This window comes from Ursus maritimus, unplaced genomic scaffold (genome assembly GCF_017311325.1).
Source record: "Ursus maritimus isolate PB19 unplaced genomic scaffold, ASM1731132v1 scaffold_1, whole genome shotgun sequence".
NCBI lineage: Eukaryota > Metazoa > Chordata > Mammalia > Carnivora > Ursidae > Ursus > Ursus maritimus.
The window spans coordinates 3,333,162-3,355,329 of record NW_024423343.1 but is presented as its reverse complement, the minus strand read 5'-3'; the positions used below and the strand labels follow the sequence as shown (position 1 = coordinate 3,355,329).

The 22,168-nt window shown below is 47.5% G+C and overlaps 1 protein-coding gene across 4 annotated transcripts in view; it reads left to right on the top strand.

Moving 5' to 3' along the window:
• UBE2F (ubiquitin conjugating enzyme E2 F (putative)) overlaps positions 1–22,168 on the top strand; it is a 54,464-nt gene that overhangs the window by 24,389 nt on the left and 7,907 nt on the right. For 2 of the 4 annotated variants that reach the window (XM_040638661.1, XM_040638658.1), the window contains 4 exons: positions 8,808–8,875; positions 16,221–16,291; positions 20,402–20,459; positions 21,501–21,578. In XM_040638661.1, the coding sequence (XP_040494595.1) occupies positions 8,808–8,875; positions 16,221–16,291; positions 20,402–20,459; positions 21,501–21,578 (275 nt within the window). The remainder of the gene's footprint in view (positions 1–8,807; positions 8,876–16,220; positions 16,292–20,401; positions 20,460–21,500; positions 21,579–22,168) is intronic. The other 2 variants (XM_040638668.1, XM_040638665.1) reach the window with 1 other exon arrangement.

Genomic DNA, 22,168 nt, shown 5'->3' with positions numbered 1-22,168 from the left:
TTACTCCGATTTCTGCATACACACACACAACACACACAACACACACAACACACACACACACACACACACACACACACACCCTGCCTGGCACATAACTCTGAGGCACATTCTTCTCAGGACACTCAGGTTTCTCCAGTGACAGAGAGATTAAATGTCTGACTCACTGTTTAAAGCTGTTCATTACCATGCTTAACATATATTCTTATGGTCACCAGTAAAAACCAATATAATGTGTATAAAGCTGTTTAAATGCTGAGCTTTCTGACATATTGTAAAGATTGCCAGCACTCTTGGTTTCCTGTCCCATCTGTTAGTGCCTTTTATGTATAATAGGCTTTTTTTTTTTTTTTTTAAATTTTCAAAAATCATGTGTAGCGAAGATCTAATTGACAGTTCACTGTTCGGGGGTGTTCTCTACATTTTGACACAGTGTGTAACCACCACTACAGTCTAGATACAGGATGTTTCTGTCAGCTCAGAAAGGTCCCCCCGCTCCTGGCAGCCATTGTCTCCATCATTGTGCCTTTTCCAGAATGCCATATAAATGGGCCAAAATAGTATGTAGCATTTGTATATGGCTTCTTTTACTCGGTATGGTGCTCTCGAGATTCTGCCGTGTGCTGCCATGTGTCCTCATTCCATTGGCCGTCACTGCATTCGAAGGTGGAGGAAGAGCCTCCTGAAGCTGGAAAGTGAAGGAAACAGATTTTCCCCAGAGTGGCCTGAAAGGAACGCAGCCCCGCGCACTCCCTGATTTTAGCCCCATGCCACCCATTTTGGACTTCTGACCAACAGAAGTTAGAAAATTTGTATTGCTTAAGCCACTGAATTTGTGGTGAATTATTATAGCAACCATACAAGCCAACACAGAGAGCTGTGCTCTCTGTGCCCTAAGAGATCTAAGAAATACAAAGAACTCCTCTTATTTTTTTAAAGTAGTTTTTTAGTTTCAGATTTGGCAGTTTGGTCTGTGATCCATTTTTAGTTTGTTTTCCATATGGTGCAGGATAAGGGTCTAGTTTCTCCCCCTCCTCTGCCCTCTCCTGGAATGAAGGGCGACGTGCTTCCTTCTCTTTCCGGGACAGTGTACGAAGAGTTAGTATCCGTTCTGTAGTCAGCGGTAGAATTCACCAGGGAGGCCACCTAGCTCTGGAATGTTTTTTTTTGTTTTTGTGGTAACATTTTAAGCACAAATACAATTTCTTCAGTAGATAGAAGGCTATTTTGGTTATTCCTTCTGGAGTGAGCTTTGGTAATTTGTGGCTTTCATGTCATCCACACTTTCAGATTTGTTGATGTAAGGTTGTTCTTAATATCTCACCCTATCAAATTCTGTGGAGTCTATGTTGATATCACCTCTTTAATTCCTATTGAAAGTGTTTTCTTTTTTCTTGATCAGGTTGGCTAGAGGATTATCGATTTTAGTCTCTGCAGAGAACCAGCTTTTGGTTGCATTGATTTTCCCCTAATATATTTTTTTTCCTGCTCGTATCTTTATTACCTTCCTTCGGCTTGTTTTCAATTTAATTTGTTGTTCTTTTTCCGGTTCTGAAGGTGGAAGCTTGGACAGATAACAGGGTATTTCCATTTCCCCACCCCACCTTTCATTTTATAGTTCTCATGTCTCCTTTACATATGTTGTAACCTGGCTTTAGACAGTCTGCTTGCTTTCTGTGTTTATCAACATACTGACCACCAGTGACCTTTATTCCTTGTTTCCATCTGTTAGTTTCTTTCTGCCTGAAGAACACCCTAGTATCTGCCTGTAGTGCAGCCCTGCTGCTGACGCTTTCAGCATCATAGGGGCCTCATGCTGCTGCCTCCTGAGTTAGTGCTGATTCTTTGTTCCACTTCATGCGATGTGCATGTTATTCTCTGGTTGCTTTTAAGATAGTCTCTTTATCCCATTTTAACAGTTTGACTGTGATGTGCTTTGTTGACCTGGGCTTGTTGAGCTTTCTGGATCTGTGAGTTTGGTTTTCATCAAACTTAGAAATAATTTGACCAGCATTTCTTTAAATATGTTTTCTGTAACCCCTTCCTGGGACTCCACCTGTATGAATATCTCTTGCATATATATTACCTCTACATAGAAACTATACCTCCATTGGGTCACAAGGCTATGTTCACTTTTCTCTCTGTGCTTCATGTGGGTAATTCCTATTTCTGCAGGGTCTGATTTACTGTGGACCTCATCCAGTGAAGTTTTCGTTTCAGTTATTAAGGTTTTTTTAGCTGTTGATGTTCTGTTTGCTTCTTTTTGATCGTTAATGTTTATTTCCTTGTTATGTCCATGGTTTCCTCTAAATCTCAGCATCTTTACATGACAGCTGACTTAGTGTCTGTCTGCGGCTCCTTGCTGGTTCCTGACCCCATGTCATCACCAAGCACCTGCCCACCTCCTCAGTGGCACCAGGCCACACGTCTGCCATAGCTGGCTCATGGCAGTCCTATCTGCAACTCCGCACCCACTCCGCCTGCCTCATGGACACTGTCTCTTTGTCTTCCCCTCCCCTGCCCTGCTTACCCTCAGATTCCAGTGAGACAGCCTGATCGGAAGTGGCTATGCTCCTTTTTAGCCGTGGGGCTGCAGCCAGTTACTTACTGTACACGCCCCAGTTTCTTCTTTGAAGTGGTGTTGTGCCCATCCCACTGCACTGTGGTGACTTCGTCAGTGACCGTGTGGTCCATGCTCCGTGTGTCCATGTGGTTAATGTTGTGGCAGTTGTCATCCTGATTTTCACGTTGTACCTAACAGCATATCCCCCAGGCTTCCCCTGAGTAATCCAGCCCACACCAGCTTCCCCTCGTCAGTGAGCCAGCTTTATGTGCATTGTGTCACACAGGTCAGCACCAGTTTGTCTTTGTGTGTTTTCTTTTCTTTCTTTCTTTTTTTCTTTTTTTTAAGATTTTATTTATTTGAAAAAAAGAGAGTGCGCTAGCAGGGGTGGGGGGGGGAGTGGCCGAGAGAGAGGGAGAAGCAGACTCCCCACTGATCAGGGAGCCCAACATGGGGCTTGATCCTAGAACCCTGAAATCATGACCCGAGCCAAAGGCAGACATTTAACCAGTTGAGCCACCCAGGCTCCCCTTTTGCGTATTTTCATGTTGGGGTGGGCGCACTAGATCCCATCCCAGAGGTGAGCCAAATTCTACCCTGGGCCAGTTTTTGTGTGGCCCTCAAGCTGAGAATGACTTTTACATTTTTGAAGGACTATGAAAAAAACACAAAAGAGGATATGTGACCAGAGATCTGTGGCCCGAAGCCTGAAGTACTTACCGTCTGCCTCTTTACAGAACAAGTTTGCTGACCCCAGTCTACAGGCTCATCTTTGGCAGGGACGGTGTTTTCCCTGACTTAGGTTTAAAATGTGCATACAGTATGATTTCCAGTGTGCTGTAAATATTGACATTTAAAGATAAAAGTATTATATTGCTCTTTAAAATGTTTCCAGTAGAATCTAAACAGCATGGATACGCCCACTATCATGCATTTTTGTGGAAACATGAGCAAGCTCTATTGCCGTGGTTGGAAAATGTTCGTTGCTGCCTTTTCTCCTTGCAGTCTCCGTTTTATTCCACTGGTCCTGTAGAATTTTATCCCAGGGTAAACATATTTCTGCTAAGTATTTTGTCACCCTGTCATACTATTCTGTAAATATATCTATGCACATGTATGTATATATAAAAATTATTTTAAAAGTTTCTTTAACTGTAAGACTCTTAGGCCTTAAGCATTTTCTTTTGAATGATTGTTAGTCATTGTTTGTACCAACTCTTGGCTCCTTGTCTCCCTCCTCCTCCATTGGTGCCGGCTGCCCTCCTAGCTCCTTTCCCCACCCCTCCAGGTGGGGGTCCTTCAGACTCTGTCCTTCCTTGGACCTCCATAGTCAGCTCATGAAATCTGAGTGCTTGGGTCTACTGAACAGCTCCCAAACTACCGTCGTCCAGCCCCGACCTCCCCCACACTCCAGAATGATCGGTCGACTGCCGATTGACATCTCCGCTTGGATGTTGACATGAAACCTCAGATTCACCTGTCTGATGGAACTTTGTGCAGTGGTGCCTGTCACAGCCTTTTTATCTTCCCAGTGGCAACCCTGCCCTTGGCATTGCACGGTCAGAGAACTCAGCTCTTCTGTGGCTCCTTTTTCCCCACCCCTCGCCCAATCTGTCAGCAAACACTGGTATTGCTCCCATCAGAGTATTCCCACTTCACTGCTTCCACCCTGGTCCTAACCAGCTTAATGTCTCACTGGGGTTACTGTAACTGATAGCCTCCGCAGGGCCTCCAGCCTGTCCCTCCTCTGCTCAGACCTCTCTCATGGCTCCCTGTCTCACTGTGCATAAAAGCCAGCACTCTCACAGTGGCGTCTTCAGCCTCAGGTCCTCCCTCCCTTGCCTCCCCTCTGGCCTCTGGAGTGTTCCCTGAACATACCAGGCCCTCTTATGGGCCTCACCCAGCTCCCCTGCCTGGAGTGTTCTTCACCCTTCTTTTTTCAGGCCTTTGTTCTCTCTGACCACCCTATTTAAAATCGCAGCTCCTACTGGCTTAGCTCTTTCACCTTCTATTATATGATTTCCTTATTTATTTTGTCTCTCTTCCACTAGAATGTAAGCTTTGTAAGGGCAGGAAAGTCTCTTGCTGATGTGTCACCAGTGCCTAAAACAGTGCCTGGCACATCATAAGCACTTGTCAAATATTTGTTGAACGAATAATGACTTTAAACAATATGTTGCAAGCTTTAATGGTTATTAAACATAAAATACTATTTCATCTGAAATGTATCTGAGAATGATGGAGTTATTACTTTTAGCATTTTTCTCTGATTCAGTTGATGTATTTGTGAATGACTTTATGCTAGAAAGAAGGGTTCAGTATCAGTTTTCTTTCTTAATTTTTGTTTTTGTAGATGCAGACACTGAGGACTGCTTATTCATACAGGCCTGGAAGGTGTCTGTTACAGCTATGACATTCTGTCCTTGGACTTCAAAGTTAGAGGCCAAAAATACCATATAAGATATTTTGTTGATCTTTTGCTGATTACTAGGTTAGGGTCCTTCTTCCATTTTGTTGAAAGCATAGAATTGGAACCCACCTGCCTTGGAGAAGACTTTCCAAACACAGTCATTAGAGTCCCTTAGCATCACGGTTTCTGAGGCATTCACCAAAACCACTTTCCCAAGACCTGTCAACTGACCATTAGTCATAACTGTCTTCACTTAAAAACATCTGTCGTTTTATCTGAAACTCTCAGCAAGAGTTGAGAATTTTGTGATTTTACTGATTTTGTCATACCTTTACCAATCTGAAAACATACGCTTTATATTTCCTCAAAAGCTTGAAGCTGCAGGTTTAGCTCATTCAGTTTATCAGAACTGTCTCCCCAGTGCATAAATAGGCAGAACCAGTTCTAATTGTCAGCCCACTCAGCAGTCAGACTCACTCTCAGGAGAAGTCTTACTTGTTTCTAAGGCGCACCATCAGCCACCTCTCTTCTGAGTTTGATTCCTAGCGGGTAGGTGAGGCATGGAGCCAGTCACCTGGGTGGAAGAAGGTGCTGTGCCTGTGGCTTATTGGCTCCCTGTTTGCTTCTCATGGGGATAATGGCTTCTCTTACAGTAGTCTAGGGATTGAAGTTGCTAAATGAAATTTTAATCATCCCTACCATCAGACGCTACGATGTGTCTGAATTTAAGACATTCCATTATGAACTGGGATAGCTTATTTATAATACCCTACTTTGCCCTTAACGGAATTGGGTGTGGGATAGCGAAAGCACACCCCTGCCCTATGCCTCCATTCAGAGGGCTTTCCTGTGACCTTTGTCCTCTGGGATGTTTGTGCCTTGGGGCAGTGCATCATGGTAAGAGGAGAGCTGAGAAGTCAGCCTTCTGCTCCCAATTGGAGCAGCTGTGAGAAGGAAAGGGAAGGATGGCCTGCAGGACTTTGGCCGTCTTGAGACTATCAGGCAGCTTCATTTTAGGAGAGAATGCAGTTGGACACTGACCACCTAGTAGTGGATTCTCTTGAAGCTGTTTATACCCACCTACCCTTTGGACAGTCTTCTCCCAGGAGTACCCCTAACCTGACTGAGAGATAGTGGTGTATGATTCCTGGAAGGCAGGAGGGAGTGGGTTCCAGGATACAAGAGGAGGGAAAGATGGTTCCTGTCATTGTAACCCTGGGTGGCGGGGATAGGCCGGTCCAGTGAGAGCTGCATGCCAGGAACTTTCCTACTGCATTTCATTGTTGTACTTGAATGCCCAGTTATCTGAGAAGCAGGATGTTTTCAGCCACAGCAGCCATGGATAGTGACGTAGCGGGCCTGTCCCAGACTCGGATGTGGTGCACACTGGGTTACGGACGCTGTAAATGACCCCTCTGCCCGCTGGCTCCAGAGTTGCGTAGGCCGTTCCCAGTCTCCGCCCTGCAAACTGCCAGCTCGGGAGCCAGACCCGGAAGGTGGATCAGCAAGGACTCTTCACTGGGCCCTTTTGTTGAGAAAAATCACAGGAAGCGAGATCCTCTTGAGTTTCCTCTCAGTCCAGTCTGTTCCTTAGCTGCTTTGTAAGTGGGACTATGGCATTTCTAGGCAAATGCAAAGCCAGGGTTGATCCAGTCCAAAAGCTACGTACCTTAGAAGAGGAAAAACGAAGTACTGGCTCAGGAGCTGGTAATCTTTCCTGAAAGACGTATTTCATGAAATAGAACAAAAATTAAACTGTCTGCTTGCTCTCTATTTTCAGTGGGTTTGGGGATGATATAATTCTAATAATTACTAATTGAGAGCTTGACTAGGACAGAGGAATATGGTAAAACCAAAACCCTATTTCTTTGAAACTGGTGGATAGCAGAGTTGAAACTATATAATCATGGTATGGAAAGCCAGCTAGAGAAGAACCACAGTGGTGTGGCTGGAGCACAGCCTTGGGGAGCAAGAAGAGAGGAGAGCAGAAGGAACTCTGCACGCGAAGCTGGGGTTCTGGTGGCCGCTGCATGGTTTACAGAGCCCAGTGCTAGGCCACTCTGCCACGGTGACCGCTGTGCAACACGGGAGCCTCTGCTGAGCAAGAATGTGCTCTGATTACTTTTATACCTGAGATGCCACTTGTTTGGAAAGTTCTGGTATCTAGAGGTAAAATTTTTCCCCAGAGTCTTTTCCAAAGATTCAGTACTGTCAGTCACGAATCCAAGTGCACTTGTAAGCACAGAAATAGACACATCAGTTCAGTGGGGAAGGGTCGAATAATAAATGCTATGTGATGGGTTAGGCAAGCAAGGACAAAAAACACACCACCTTATTATAGATGAGCAGATGAGCTGATGGACCGTATGAAATCACAGGATCACTAGGAGAAAACAGAAATCAAGTGTTTCTATAATCTTGGTTGGGAAAGATCTTTTAAGGGTAATACCAAAGACAGAAACCACAGAAAGACTGGCTTCTCAAAAGTGAAAACTAGTTGAACCACAAAACCATAAGACAAACAGCAGACTATGAAACATTGTAACAAATATAAAAGGCAAAGGTTAATCTTCTTATGAGCTTTTTTATATTATAATTAAAATGTGGGTACCTCAGTAATTCAAGGATACTTATGGAACATCAGTCATTCTGTTCTTAAAAAAAATGACTCAATATGAAATAAATTTCAGCCTCACTGCTTTTCTTCAGATGAATGTAAAATGAAACATAATATTTCTCTTTTGACACACTGGCAAAGAATGAAAAGGTTGAATTCCAGGTAATGTTAGTGTTAACTGCTGGACAACATAAATGTTGACGCGATCTCAAAAAACTTTTTTAGTGATGATTTATTGGAAACTAACAACTTCCTGTTAAATGTTCATTTACATAAACAGCTGAGGGAAGCAATACGATGTATTATTGCTGATTTGTTCACAGTGATAAATATTTGGGGGGTTGGAGTTGAACTTTCATTTTAAAGATGGTGTTAATTTTTTGAAGTTGTGAAGCTCCGAGTAATTTGGGGGAGGGGAGTGTTTCAGGTTCAAGCATGGTGGAGCGTTTCATGGTGGAGCGCCCTCTGCTGGCAGCAGCCCCAGTAGCATTTACAAGGCACCTGCAGGCCAGGTTCACCCTGGGGGTCGACCCTAGAAGAGGCTGAGAGGTGGCTGATGCCATCACAGGAGTTGGGACTGCGCTGTAGGGTCTGACCCAGTGCTGCCCTGACTGCAGACATTCTCCTGCATGCTCACCAGCCCTCTTCCAGAGGGCCCTCTCTGTTCAGAAGGCTGCAGCCAGCACTCAGCCAGCTAGCCTGAAAGCTTTGCTTGTGCACTTTCTCTGAGGCAGGGATATCGTCTGTGTGCTCCACTGCTTGTCCGCCGGCCCTGGAGCACCCCTCGGAACTGACATTCTCACAGGGCAACCAGCTGCAAACATGACCCTGCAGCTCAAACAGAATGGTTACCTGTCGTGAGATGTGCTTGAAGGGGGCCCACGGGTGCCGGGATGTGGAGTGGGGTGGGCCGAGGTGAGAACAGTGTTCCCTGGGCAGGTCCTGGGAGACTGAGGAAGAGGAACCAGCCCCCCAGAAGGGTGCCTATGCCTCCTCTGAGGGTGCACGGCTAGTGGGGTGACAGAGGCAGGCCAGCAGGGAGCTGATTGGGGTTCATCATTAGTGCAGGGGCAGGATTTGGTGAATTAACAAGGAACCTTGCAGTCCTGTTGTTTAACTCTTAATTCTCTGTATTTGCCATATCCTAACATAGTGTTTGCTTTTCGTTTCCTTTTTTTTAATTTAAAGGATTTTTTTGTTTTGTTTTGTGTTTTTGATAGATGAGGGTTACTACCAGGGTGGAAAATTTCAGTTTGAAACTGAAGTTCCTGATGCGTACAACATGGTGGTGAGTAGACTGCGTTTGAGCCATCGTTCCCCATTCGCGTGGCCTGGTGGTCATCACCCCCCCCCCCCCCGCATTGGGTCCCCCCAGTCCCAGGGCTAAATACAGACTGGCCGATATTTCTGTGATTAATGTTACTGTTGGCAGTATTCTGCGCCAAAGGAGAGAGATTAACTTTTCAACAAGCACTTGTGAGTGCTGTGTGTCGGGCAGTGCGCACTGGGGATACAGCTCGGCTGAGTCTGGAACAGCTGTCCCGAGACTGACACCTTTGCTGGGAGCTGCCTGTGTGGTTCACACCAGTCTTATTTGTTAAATTCTGGCACTGAAGAAGAAAGCATTTTATTTAAAGCTGTAGTTTTGTTTATGGTATAACCCCAAAATTCCCAAGGTGTAGAAAACATGTATTTTAGAATTTTAGCAAAGAGGAATGACTCATAGTTTTAAACTATAAGTAATTTATGCCTGGAGCTATGTGTTAATCTCTCAAAGACCCCACCTAGGTAATAATTAACACCAGGTACTGTCACATTCTGTCCTTGCTCTTAAGGAATTTACCAATTAGGAAGGTGAGAAAAAGTGTGAGTTACCATAAAATGATAAAAGCCATAAGTAGCAGACAAGAGAGATATGGAACAGGCCAGGAAACTAATGTACGGGGATTCCAAGAAGGAAAGGAGAGGCTCACTTTGGGAAAGTGGTCAGGCCAGTTGAGCTTTTCAGGAGAAATAGGATTGGAGTTATCCTGACTTGGGTTGACCCTTAACCAGGGGAGGGTGGTCTAGGTGATGTCGAAATCTCTGGAACTGCTTAGTAGGTCCACAAGTGAGAACGAGTGGCATGTGTGTGGTGGATTGACCAGGTCAACTTGAAGGAGGAGTCTGGGTTGGGGAGAAGTGGAAATGAACAAGAAACTCAGATTTGAGGGTTGTTGGGCATTTTCTCTTTGGCAGTGAGAAACCAGTGACAGTTCTGAACAGCTCTGCAATTTTATGTGTGTGTGTGTATACACACACACACACACACACACACACACACACACACACACATATATATATATATATATCCCCCTAATGTTTCCCAGCCCTCTCTAGGCCTATCAAGTAGGGAAAAAAAATCTGATGGTAAAATTAAGTCTCTTGTTCACTTGAGCTTGTGGGTACAGGGGGCCCCATGTGCCCTGTTAGTTTGCCTGCAGTTACTGTTCTATCTGGCAAGTGGGATTAGGTCCCTTGCCCTGGGCTCCACCACCAGGGCACAGTTCAGTGGCTGTCACACTTTTTTATTTGCAGCCAAACCTTTATCGAAGGAATTGGTCTTTACTAGGCTACTACATTAAAAGTTCTTTCTGAATGCAGTTTATGAGGATAGGAAAGAATTCAAGAAGAAAAAAATTAATTTTTAAACCAAGACAGGAAAATGTGCATCTCAGGTCTTTGTCCATCCATTCAGCTCCCTGCTGACTTCCTCTGTTTCCCTAATCACACACTGAGGAGTCTGGCTTGATAGAACAGTGGACTCCCTCAGGTGAGATGCAGTTGGAGAGGTTTGGTTGAAGTACAGTTGTTTTGAATTCCAGGGGCTAGTTTGATGTTTTCTGGAAACAGCCAGGCATAGAGCACTTAAAATTCTGGACCTTTTAATTGTGCGGACATTTGCCGTCTCGAAGGACTCCTCGTCGGAAGAATGCTAAAGGGTGGTACGTGACACAGTCTTTTCGGAGAGGCAGTGAGTGTTGGAGGAGGAGGACGGCGTGGGGAGGGGCTTATCATGAGCTGGCGGACTTTTCAGACAAGTCCTGCGGAATCTGAGGACCACTGTTTCAGGAACATTAGGTATCATTTAGTGGCAAAGCCTCTCGGTCCCAGCATCGGAAGAAGGCAGAGCATGAGAAGACACCAAGGGAACCGTTTTTTTTTTTTTTTTTTTTTTGAAGATTTTATTTATTTATTCGACAAAGATAGAGACAGCCAGCGAGAGAGGGAACACAAGCAGGGAGAATGGGAGAGGAAGAAGCAGGCTCATAGCAGAGGAGCCTGATGTGGGGCTCGATCCCACAACGCCGGGATCACGCCCTGAGCCGAAGGCAGACGCTTAACCGCTGTGCCACCCAGGCACCCCAAGGGAACCGGTTTTTGTTGGGAGCTTTTATGTACCAGGTACCCACTCACTTTCCTTGAGTTACTCTCCAGCAGTTCCCCGGGGACGTTAATACTCCCATGTTGACAGGTCTGGAAGTTAGGGCCCAGAGAGGTAGAGTTAAGGACGTACCTTGTTAGTTTTGCCAGAATAAATGGCTCCGTTGCTGAAGCAGATTCTTGTCCAGGGCTGCCCAGCTACGTGATATGCGCCCTTCCCGCAAACCCAGTGACCACTTTGTGTGAGCAAATGTTTGTCATCTTGTCCTGTCCCTGTGTGACCTCAAGAAACAGAGAAGTAGGATGCGGAATAAACAGGGTAGAAAACCATTGAACCTCAAGGACATGTTTCTTATATTAATTGGTGACTTATGATGGTTTTATATTCTTGTATTTAGTTTCTGTCTCCTTTGGGAAATTTCTAAATGATGGGCTGGGTTGATTTCATCAGGAATGAAACCCATGTTTTCAGGCCAGAGGCACTGAGAGGCCAGTCTGTCTGGGGTGGACCCAGACCCTGTCCTGCCGCCGTTGGGGCCTCTTCCACTCTGCGCTCCCGCAGCCCCTGCATGTCCTCTCTGCCTCCACGTCCAGGCTGAGGCCACAGCCTTACTACCAGCCTTACTATCCACTAGCTCAGGGTAGGGAGTTGGGGGGTGATACCGTCCCTGGGAAGCCATGTGATGTAGTGCCTAACCGATACAGAGGTACTTGTGTTTACTTTTTTTGTAGTTAGTCTTTGCTTATGTAACTCCTTGGTGCCTCCTTCCACTAGACTGAGAGTGTCTTACTTACACTGTATTTCCAGGGCTCTGCGAGATCGCACAGTACACATTTGTCCAACGGTTGGCGCTCTCTGCCCCTACGGACCTGTGGTGTAGAAAATGAAACCAGCATCTGAAAATGCCAGGTTGTGGGCATGTGGGACAGAGATTGTGCGAGTAAACTTCAGGCCCCTGTGTTTTATTTGGATGAGGAGACAGCCAGCTTTTAGAAGGTCAGCCTGAGAGACCTCTGTGGAGCTGTCTCAGGCTCATTTGCTTTTATGCCATGACTTTATATGATTTCTGTACTTGGTAAGGACTTTTTGAAAACCCTGACACTTATAGCTTCTTCAATTAAAGTCACTTATTAAGATTGTCATTCTCAAAAACTTCTAATCAGTAAAATAGCTCATTATTTTAGAGTAAACTTTTAAAAGGAAGAAAATACCTATTTGGTATCCCTACCCCCTCAGTGCCCCTACACCCCAGCAGCTTAAGTTCAGATTTTCCTTTGGCTCTTTGTCCTTTTGTCCCTGACCTTTTACCTCACAGCCTCAAGCCTGCCTTGTGATCTCTCTAAGATACTGGCTGAAATTATTTAGTGACATGAAATAAGCTTTTAAAATGTGCGAGGTTCTATGTCAGACACCGGCTTTTGAAGGACCCCAGTCTCGTGGGAGACAGCACAGACAGTGATGAGCCAGGGTGGTGACGTAGCATTGGGGATCCCTGGGTGACCAGGAGGCCAGAGGAGGAGCAGATCCTCAGGGTGGTGTCACAGTCCCCAAGTCCTGCGATGCTCCCGTGGCATGTCGATTATGCATTGGTCGGTGGAGACCATGCGCTGAAGCAGGAGAAAGGGACATGGCTTTTCATTCTTTGCCTCCAGTTTCCTCCTGGAAGTGACATGTTATGTCCCCCACACTTTTTTTTTTTTTAAAGATTTTATTTGTTTATGAGAGAAGAATGAGAGAGAGCAGGGGGAGGAGCAGAGGGGGAAGGGACAAGCAGACTCCATTCTGAGCATGGAGCCGGATGTGGGGCTTGATCTCAGGACCCTGAGATCATGACCTGAGAAGCTAAGAGTCAGATGCTGAGCCTACTGAGCCACCCAGGCGCCCCTCCCGTCACACATTTTTGTAACGTAACCAAATCAAGAGACATGGCCATGACCAGCCCCAGAGAGGGTAAGGGGGGAGCCAGAGATACTGCAAGTGAACTGAAAGTCCACTCCCTTCTTCCTTGTATGTAATGTATACTTTTTAGGAAATTGAGAAAATACAGCTATGCAGAAAGCACCTGTTACCTCTCCACCCAGAGATGATCACTGTTAACTTTCTGATATATGTTACGGGCGACATATAATCATACGTACAAATGGGATCATGCCACCACGCAGCTTGGTAACTTGGGGTTTTTAACATTATGGCGTGATGAACAAATGTTCTCTTGTCAATTAATATATCATTACATCATCATTAATAAGAGCACTTCATTATATGACCCATCATGGTTTTAAATCAGTCCTTTATTGTTGGTCACTAGTTGACCAGTTTTTGATAGTATGAACCAGACTTTCTGTAAATAGTAAATATTTTAGGCTTTGTGAAGCACAAATGGTCTCTACCACATATACTTTTTCTCCACAAAATATGTGGGTTTTTTTTTAAACAATCTTTTCAAAATGTAGAAACCATACTTAGCTCCCATGCAAAAGCAGGCCCCTGCTGGTGGTGCACAGGCTGTCGGTCGCTGACGGTGGGTGTAAGCAGTACTGTCATGCGTGTCCCAGACGGCAGCTGGTGTACGTCTGCCTCTGTCCTGGGCATAAATCCTTAGAAGTAGAATTACGAATGTGTAGTAATTAATGCTAATTTTAAGTCTCTTCATCAATACTATTAAATTAGTTCCCAGAGAGGTTATGCCAGTGGCTTCCCCACCAACACTGTTTGAAAATGCCCTTTTTCCTCAGAAAGATGGAATATTTTGATTTTCCTTTTGCTTTTTGGGGAGGAAATAAATGGTATCTAATTGTCATTTGAGTTTTCATTTCTTAAATAAGTAGAATGCTAAATATTTTTTCCTATTTCTTAGCTTTTTATGTTCTTTATGAGCTGTTATTATGTCCTAAGGCCTTTTTTCCATTGGGATATTTGTTTTTCTTATAAGAGTTCTCAGTTAGAATTTATATGAATTTATATATTTTCCCTAGTTTTCTTAGTTGTACTATAAAGATTTTTCTGATTTTCCCTTGTTTTTTATTGTTTTTATTCTATAAAACTTCAGGGGTTTTTTGGGGGGAAGGTTTTATTTTCTTTTGTTATTGCTTCATTACTGTACTGAAACCTACTTTTCTTTCATAAGTTTTTCTTCTTATGAAACGTAAACAGGCCTTCAGATCCCGAGGTAACTCGTCTGCATCCTCTTCAGTGCTCACATAGTTCTGTATCGTTTGTGCTTGATGCGTCTGGAGTCCAGCTCCTAGTGGGCATCTAACTATGTTTTCCAGGTGGTTAGCCAGTTGTGCACTGACGAATACCTTTTTTCCCATTGGTTTGCAATGCAGTGGCTGTCGTACATTAAACTCTTACAGGTGGCAAGGCCAGGGAGGAGGTGGAACTGGGTATTTCTTGTCTGTCTTGCTTTGGGGTGGACTCAGGTCTACAAGTTCTGTTTGGAAAGTGTGTGTCAGAATCTGGGTCCATGGTTCTGATTTGTTCTCTTGTCTGGGGACTGCAGTTAAGAGGACCACTGATGGGAGGTGTCTGTGCCAACACCTAACTATGGCAGGTGTGAAGGGACAAGGAGGAGAGAGGCAAATACAATCGGATAATTGGTGATCTAGTGAACAACACTAGGCAGGATGACAGGTATGTCAAGGACTCTCTAGAAGGGAGGGAGATAGAGCCTGCAGGTTCCCTCTGATGCCGAGCTGGTGATTCAGTCTACCCAGTATTGTTACTTAGATTCATGCAGCCCCTCAGTGCTGGCCTTCCTGAGCCTGAAGGCCTCGCTGGAAATGCATGACAACTAGCATACTTTCTGTCAAACGCATTTCCGTTTACTTGCAGGAAAGCAAATGAGAGCATATTAAATTAATTGAAACTCACTCTGAACCTGAATTCTCTAAGCTTGGACACCTACATTTGCATACGTGGATTAATTATCTGGGGGAGTTTCTTGATGTCATGGTGTTTTAAAATCAGTAGAAAAACGTAATTACAAGAGTGCTGGAAAGGTATGTCTGTTTTGTATAAGTAAAATGACGGAACGATTCAAGTACTAGAAAAAGTGCAGGAGAGTATTTGGGTGGTTGGTAACAAAGATGAAATTTAATTACAGAGACTTTACAAAGAATAGCATCATAAATGCAAATTAATACCAAATGATAAATGTGGAAAGCGTGGCCCCTCTGTGACAAAGGGCTGACACGTGAATGTCTACAAGATGACGTGTCTGTGAGACTCGGCCAGGTGACACTTGTGTGCTCTGACCAGCAGTTCCTCTACCTGGGCTTCCTCCCAGGCAGACCTTTCCTATGGGTGTGAGCAGAGATGAGTGCACGGATTTAACCCAGTCCGTGGTAGAGGTGGGAGGCAACCTAAATGTCCAGTAATAGGAACTGGCTTGTGAAATGCTAGAAGGCAAGAAAGCCCAAAGCTACCTGAAGTGGTGGCAAGAGTATGAGAAGAGAGAGCGCACACGTCCCTATTTCCGTAAAGAAAAATGAACGTGCACGCACGTGCATCTCCGTGTGGGGCCTGGAAGAGAGGCTCATAAGGTGGGTATGAGGTGTTACAGAGATGACTTCTGGGTGGAATTACCATATATAACAAAAGGAAAGACAGAGATCTTGCTTTTGTTTTCATTGTCTTTTTGTCTTCAATGAGTATGGATTGCTTATATTCTAGAATCATTTTAAAAGAACAACTTTATCCAAATATGCCTCGTTATAAGCGATGTCAATGTGCCTTATTCCCACGTGCTCATTGTCATTCTCTCTCCCTCCTGAAACCGTAAAGCAGACTAAGGCTTGGCTGTAGGACAATGTACATGGCAATAGCATCTTCAGAAACACGTGCACAGGGACCCAGCCACCACCGTGAGGAGCAGTGACTCTCAGTCACCGCAGCTCAGCAGCGTAGCGCACAGCGTGGCGTCTGTGGGCTCCTCCACAGCCCTGGCAGGGTGGGTCAGAGGTGGCCGAGGCCCCGCCACCAGCCCCACGTTCCCTGCGGCCCTGGGACTTGTAGAAGGGTCGTGTTGGGGGTACGGGCAGACTAGCACTTGTGGATGCAGCGTGAAGACATGAGGGTGACATGAGTCCAGAATTGAACACTGGCTGGGGCCGGTCCAAGTGAGTGCCAAGTGAGCAGGGGAACGAGGGGCTCGGTGGCAGCAGGCATGATTTGGAGAGCCTGTGATCTCTTTCTGTCTGTGTTGCAGCCTCCCAAAGTGAAATGCCTGACGAGGATCTGGCACCCCAACATCACAGAGACAGGCGAAATATGTCTAAGGTGGGTTTCTCTTTCTCGTCTTCTGTGTTTGTGAGCACTTTGTGTGAGCGTGGGCTTTCTAACACATAATCTCCCCTGAGGAAATTTTGAGGCTGGGCCACGATGAGGGAGGTCAGGGCTTTGGGCTGCACTCTAGTGACTGGAAAGTCTTCCACTCCCCACCCCACCCCCAGCCCGCCTCCACCTCCAGAACCGCGTCTGGGCCCTCTGGTGGTTCAGACCCCTGCTGGTGCTCCCTCCAGGGCGCCTTACCCTTTTCCCCTCCTGCGGTAATGAGAGGCTGCAGTCCCTCCATGCAGCTGATTTTAGCTAAGAAGGAAAAGTGTGATTTATAAAATCCAGGGAGGCTGGGGGGGAATGTAGATGGCAAGTTTAAGACCTGGACGTTTTTATTTAAGATGTCCTCTCTTTAGCAAAGTAGTCTTGATGTGCACAGAGCAGGGCAGCTTTCCCAGAGCTTCATGTCGGTTGTGGCCTCTGTGTGTTGCCTCCCCCCCACCCTCAGTCCAGTGGCAGATGATCAGGGATCCATGACTCCCGCTTCTCGAGGCTGCCAGTCACTAATGTAGGGAACTGGAGAGGGTATGGGGTTTGTTGTTCTTAAGTAAATTTGGCACTTGGGCTTTATCTTCTGCGTCTCGTCACTCTCTATAGTGAGGCAGCAGTGGGTTGCCAGGGCTCTGGTGCCAGGCTGCCTGGCTAGAGGCCGGCGCCTCCAGCAGCAGCAGCCGCGCCGGCCGCGGGAGACCGGCAGGTTATGTAACATCAGCCACAGCTCAGAGAGTAGCTGTTAGCATTAGCACCTTGCTCTGCCTTCTTTCTGTGATGAAGTCGGTGTCCTGTCATGTTCCGTCCCCACCCTGGGAACACGAGCCCCTGCCTGTGATGGGGAGCTACCCACTGCCCGTGGTGCCAGCATAGCTGGACCCCTCTTCTTTTTCTTCTTCTTCTTTTTTTTTTTTTTTTAAGTTTATTTATTTGAGAGAGAGAGCATGCAAGCTGGGGGAGGAGCAGAGGGGGAGACAAGCGAACTGCCTGCTGAGCACCGAGCCCCATGTTGGGCTCCATCCCAGGACCGAGATCATGACTTGATCCGAAATCAAGAGTCAGATGCTTAGCCGAATGCCCCACCCAGGCGCCCCCTCTTCCTTCTTAAAAGCACAGTTAGCAGCCGGCTCCCAGTTTAGCTTGTGTGCAGTGCCCCCTGTTCTCTCCTGTCCGCCTCCTTTTCTGTAGATAGTTATGAATGCATTTGTAAGAGCCCACCTTTTCCCCATCTGTCCTTTAAGTATCACACTTATAAAATCTGACTCCTCCAGCTTCAGGCTGTAGATGGCATCTGCTCCAGCCTTCTCCCCTGAGGCCATCGCTGGTGCTTGCTCTCCTGGGAGTCCACTGCACACCACCTCCCTGTCATACCCTGTCCTCTGCCAGAGTTAATGCCAGAGCAGGAATTTCTCGTCACTTTTGCTGTCCTCTGAGAGATCAGATTATTAGCAAAGTGTGGGGAGAACTCCGTGGGCGGCAGCCAGCAACAAAAGCCAGAAACCTTAAAGGAAAATCGTTGATAGATTTAGCTATATTAAAATTAAAAATACAAAACACAAAAGTGAGAGAGAAAAGATCAGCTGGGTTACATCCGTGTGTAAAAGGTCTTTGCCAGTTAGGATGAAACAGACAGACACGCCCGCTAGGAACCCAAGCACCTGCTACAAGTGGTGACTCAGGAGAGTTACAGGTGGGCAGTAAGCACCAGAGGGACGTTCGGTCTCCGTAGTAGCCAGAGAGAGGCTCGTGGAAACAACGAGACGCCGTCACCACTCCTCATGCTGCCTGGTGCAGAAGCAGATGCCCAGTGGGGGTGTGTGAGAGGGAGGGAGGGAGGGGAAGAACAGGCGCTCACATCCCGGGAGGTGTACCTGTGTTGGTCCTTCAGCTATAAGTTCTATATTTAACTTGTATTTGCCCTTGGATTTGTCAGGGCACTTGCAGGGATTTATTTGTGGGAAACTAGACAGTGTCCAGCAGGGGCTTAGCACCACTGACTCATGGCATCTCCTGAGCGAAGAGAAAGACAAGCCTGGGCCAGCCACTCCTGGTCCCCAGTGACCGCCGGGCAGCAGCTACCTGGATACCTCACTCAGCAGCACTGACTGGTGCTGGTGCTCCATGGGGCCTTGTCTAGTACACAGGACACTTACCTCTCTTTGTGACGTTGCTGTGCTCCCACCAGGGTCCTTGCCTGCTTTGGCTCAGGGTCAGAGGTGAGAGGGGCCATGTCTGTGGGATTAGAGGGCCCTGGGCCAGGACCCTGGTGGTTACACTTGAGACTTTTTCTCCTGCAGTCCATGCTTCTCGTGTAGCCCCCAAGGCACCGTCTGATCCCTTGCCTGGTTCCCTCTCTGAGGGCCTGTCACCTGAGCTCCTGCAGGACTGCCTCCTGCTGAGGCTGGGCTAGAATTTGCACAGTGATGGTGTGTCCCCTCCGCAGTATCACTCTGCCCAGACCTGTGGCCTGCAGACTTGGGCACAGCCTGCCTGATGATAGGCACCACCCCCCCTTATCTGCCATTGCCCTGGGTGGGCACAGCTGGCCTCCAGGTTCAGAGCCCTCCTGCTCTGGCTGTGCTGTTGACAGAGGTCAGAGGATACTGCCTGCTCAGCCAGTGAAGCTGCCTCCTCACCCCCCACACCCCACCCCGTCAGTTAACGGTGGTCGAGCCCAGACGCGGTGGGAGCAGTTGCTGTTCTTTGCTTTGTGGGGCTTGCCGGCTGCTGGGGAGACAAGCATTGAACAGGTAGATGGCTAAGGATTGTGACGAGATCTGTCAAAAGGACAAGGACAGTCAGAACTGATTTCTGTCCCTGCCTCAGTGAGGAGACCTCTCACTGGGTCATATAGACCACTAGGACCCAGCACGTGGTTCTCAAACAGTTACTCAGAAGTTGCAGGGCTTTCGTGTCAACAGGGCCTGGGCCTCTGCAGCATGGAGATATCTGTTCTTTCTTGTTTTCTTTTTAAGGCTCAAAGTAAGTGGTAGTGGTCAATTTAAGGTTTTGTTTATTCTAACTGATGTTCATGGACAATTAAGATTATAGCATATTTATATTTTCTCCTGGTCTTAATTATGTGAATTCGCACATGCTCAGATCTAGAACTTCTCTTCACAGTAACGGTTAAGGTGCGGAGAGCCTGACACTGCCGTGTGAGCTTAGGGACTGTTATGTACACATCAAAGCAGCAGCGGGATACAGCTCAACAATGCCAAACTAATTTTTCCCCAGAAGGAAACTTGGCAATAAATTGAATTTTTCAAAGTGTGGAATAATCGTTTCTGTGAGAGTACGTAATGCGCACGTACAGCTATGGAAGTGATGAAAATGACCCTTGGGTCCAGTTTAGGAAATAGGACCTCACAGTACCTCCAAAGCGCATGCGTCCTTCTCTCAACACGGTCCTCCCGCCCACTGGTAAGGACCATCCAGAATTTTGTGTTAATCTACCTTTATCCTTCATTTTCCCCTTTTGAACTTTTTTTTAAAAAGCAAAAACAAGGTATTAGAATGTGTGCTAGGAGCTGTCATCCGTGTTCACCTGCAGCTCCAGGCGAGTTGCCCGGGTTTGAAGGACCATCCCCCAGGCCCATGCCCTTGCTGCTCTGTGCCTTGCTTTCTTTCCTTCGTTAGAGAGATGGCAGCGCCTCCCTCGTGGGTCGTTGAGGCATTAAGTGAGGTTAGGATCGTGCTGACGCACACAGGAAGCCCTAAGCATCCGTTGTCATTTTTCTGAATATCAAGTTGACAAGTGTTCTTCGTATGTTATTTTAAGCATACTTTCTTCCTGCTTAAAATTTCATGTGCCTGCAGGATTAAAGACCTGGGTGTATAAGCAATAAACAGGACACAAGAGGTTAGACTTGGGGGTAGAGACGGCCTTCTGCAGGGAGACGGGGGCCTGCGAGGTGCCGGGGGAGAGGTGGGGCCTGGGGAAAGCAGATGTCCTGAAGAGATGTGGGCCCAGAGGGCTTGGCGGCAGCAGCTCGGCAAACCTGCAGCTCATGCGCCTGGAGGCTGTCCTTGCTGACCACTGTGCCTTTCTGTCTGTTTCAGCTTACTGAGAGAACATTCGATTGATGGCACCGGCTGGGCTCCCACAAGGACCTTAAAGGTAGAGTGCAGTGCGCTCGAGCACCGCCCCAGCCTGGAGGCCTCTCCCTCCGGGAACCAGACTTCTTGCTGTCCTGTCTACCCAGGTGGCCGGGCACACCCTGCTCCCTCCTGCCAACCTGGGGCCGCTCAGCCAAGCACTGACCCGGTTGGTTCCTCTGCCCCCATTTCATCCCGGGGCAGTGGGAGGTTCAAGTGATCTTTCTCCCCTCTGCCCTTTACCGTTTGTGCTTCAGGTCGTGCAGTTTCTATTCTTCCCTTCCTCTGGCCCCCAGTCGTGTGTGGCGCCTCACTCTCAGAGGACACGAGAGCTGCCAGGATGGGGTATGGGGAGGAGGGAAAGGGCAGATGTGACCTCCGTCTGCTCCGAGTTACCCAGAGCTAGCCTGGCCAAACGAAGGGTGGCAACACAGAGGCCGGGGATGCCCTGAGGGAGGACCCCACCCAGGGGAGGGGTGGAGAGGGGAGCCACTGGGACTGAACAGGTGGCCCCAGTTGCTTCTGTGGTGTAGGCTGTAGTTGGTTCCGGGGGTGCATGTTACGGGCGCTACATGAGGCCACCAGCTGTGGCTTCAACTCAGTTTTTCTGCCATGGTATCCACGGGACACCTAGAGTTTCCTCATGTTGCCTGAGCTTTTCGTCAGAAGTCGTCAGGACTTCGGCTAGTGTTCAGTTTGTTCATGAACAGCTGCCTGACGCCTGCCATCGTTTCCGATGGGTAACTAAGCAGTCCGTGCAGTCATCATAGCTTTTGCCCTTCTTGTGCCGGGTCCGTGCTGCCCTGAGGAGCGCTCTCCCAGTTCTCGGTTCAAAGGGCAGCTGGGTTCCCAGCCTGTGCTCTTCAGCCCGGGACTTGGCACAAAGGCGTGGTCATCCAGACCTGGCCCGTCTTCCCTGGTGACTGTGTCCTCCTCCTCTGTGGCTGACAGTTGTCCCAGGTCAGCCTGAAAGGGTTATGGGTGTCAAAGCAGCGAGTTCGTGACGCTCGCAGACTGCCTGGCACATCGCACAATGCCATCTTCCTCTCTGTCTCTGTCTCAGGAGCAACATTTTTGCACACGTGTTAACTTTGGCTCAGTCATGCATGGATTACAAAAGTCGTCCGAACTAAAACCATTTGTAAGTCGTCCTCTGCACCAAACACAAAACCACCGGAGATGCTGCATCGGATGTTGTCCTTCGGGCCACAAGGGGAAGCCTGAGCGGAACTGGACAGGCCTGGGCCCTGCCCTGCACACATGTGCCAGGCTTTCTCTCCCCGCCATCCTTCACAGTTCAACTCTGTAGTCCCTGCCTTTGAAAAGACCTTCTGTGGATAAACTGACCTCATTCCTTATATGCCAACTTCCTGCTTCACCTCTTAGAGACTGTCCTCACTCCCACCCCCTGCTCTTAGGCAGCCCCACTGCTCTTAAAGGAGGACACTGAGGCCCAGAGAGGTGTGCATGGGTCACAGCAGCCCACCAGTGACTGCATCGATCCTGGACCAGGTCTAGTTCTTTACGTGACCACACCTCATGGGCGGCAGGTGCAAACTCTGGTGTGTAGGCACTGTCATTGAATATCACCAAGTAGGCACTTTGGGGGAAGAACACAGGGAAGGAGTTTGGGGCCCTCCGCCAGAGTGAGGAGGACACTGCAGATGTCCTACAGGTCTGACTGGATCCTCCCAAGGTGTGCTCTCTATTGCCACCGGAGCCTGGCCTGTC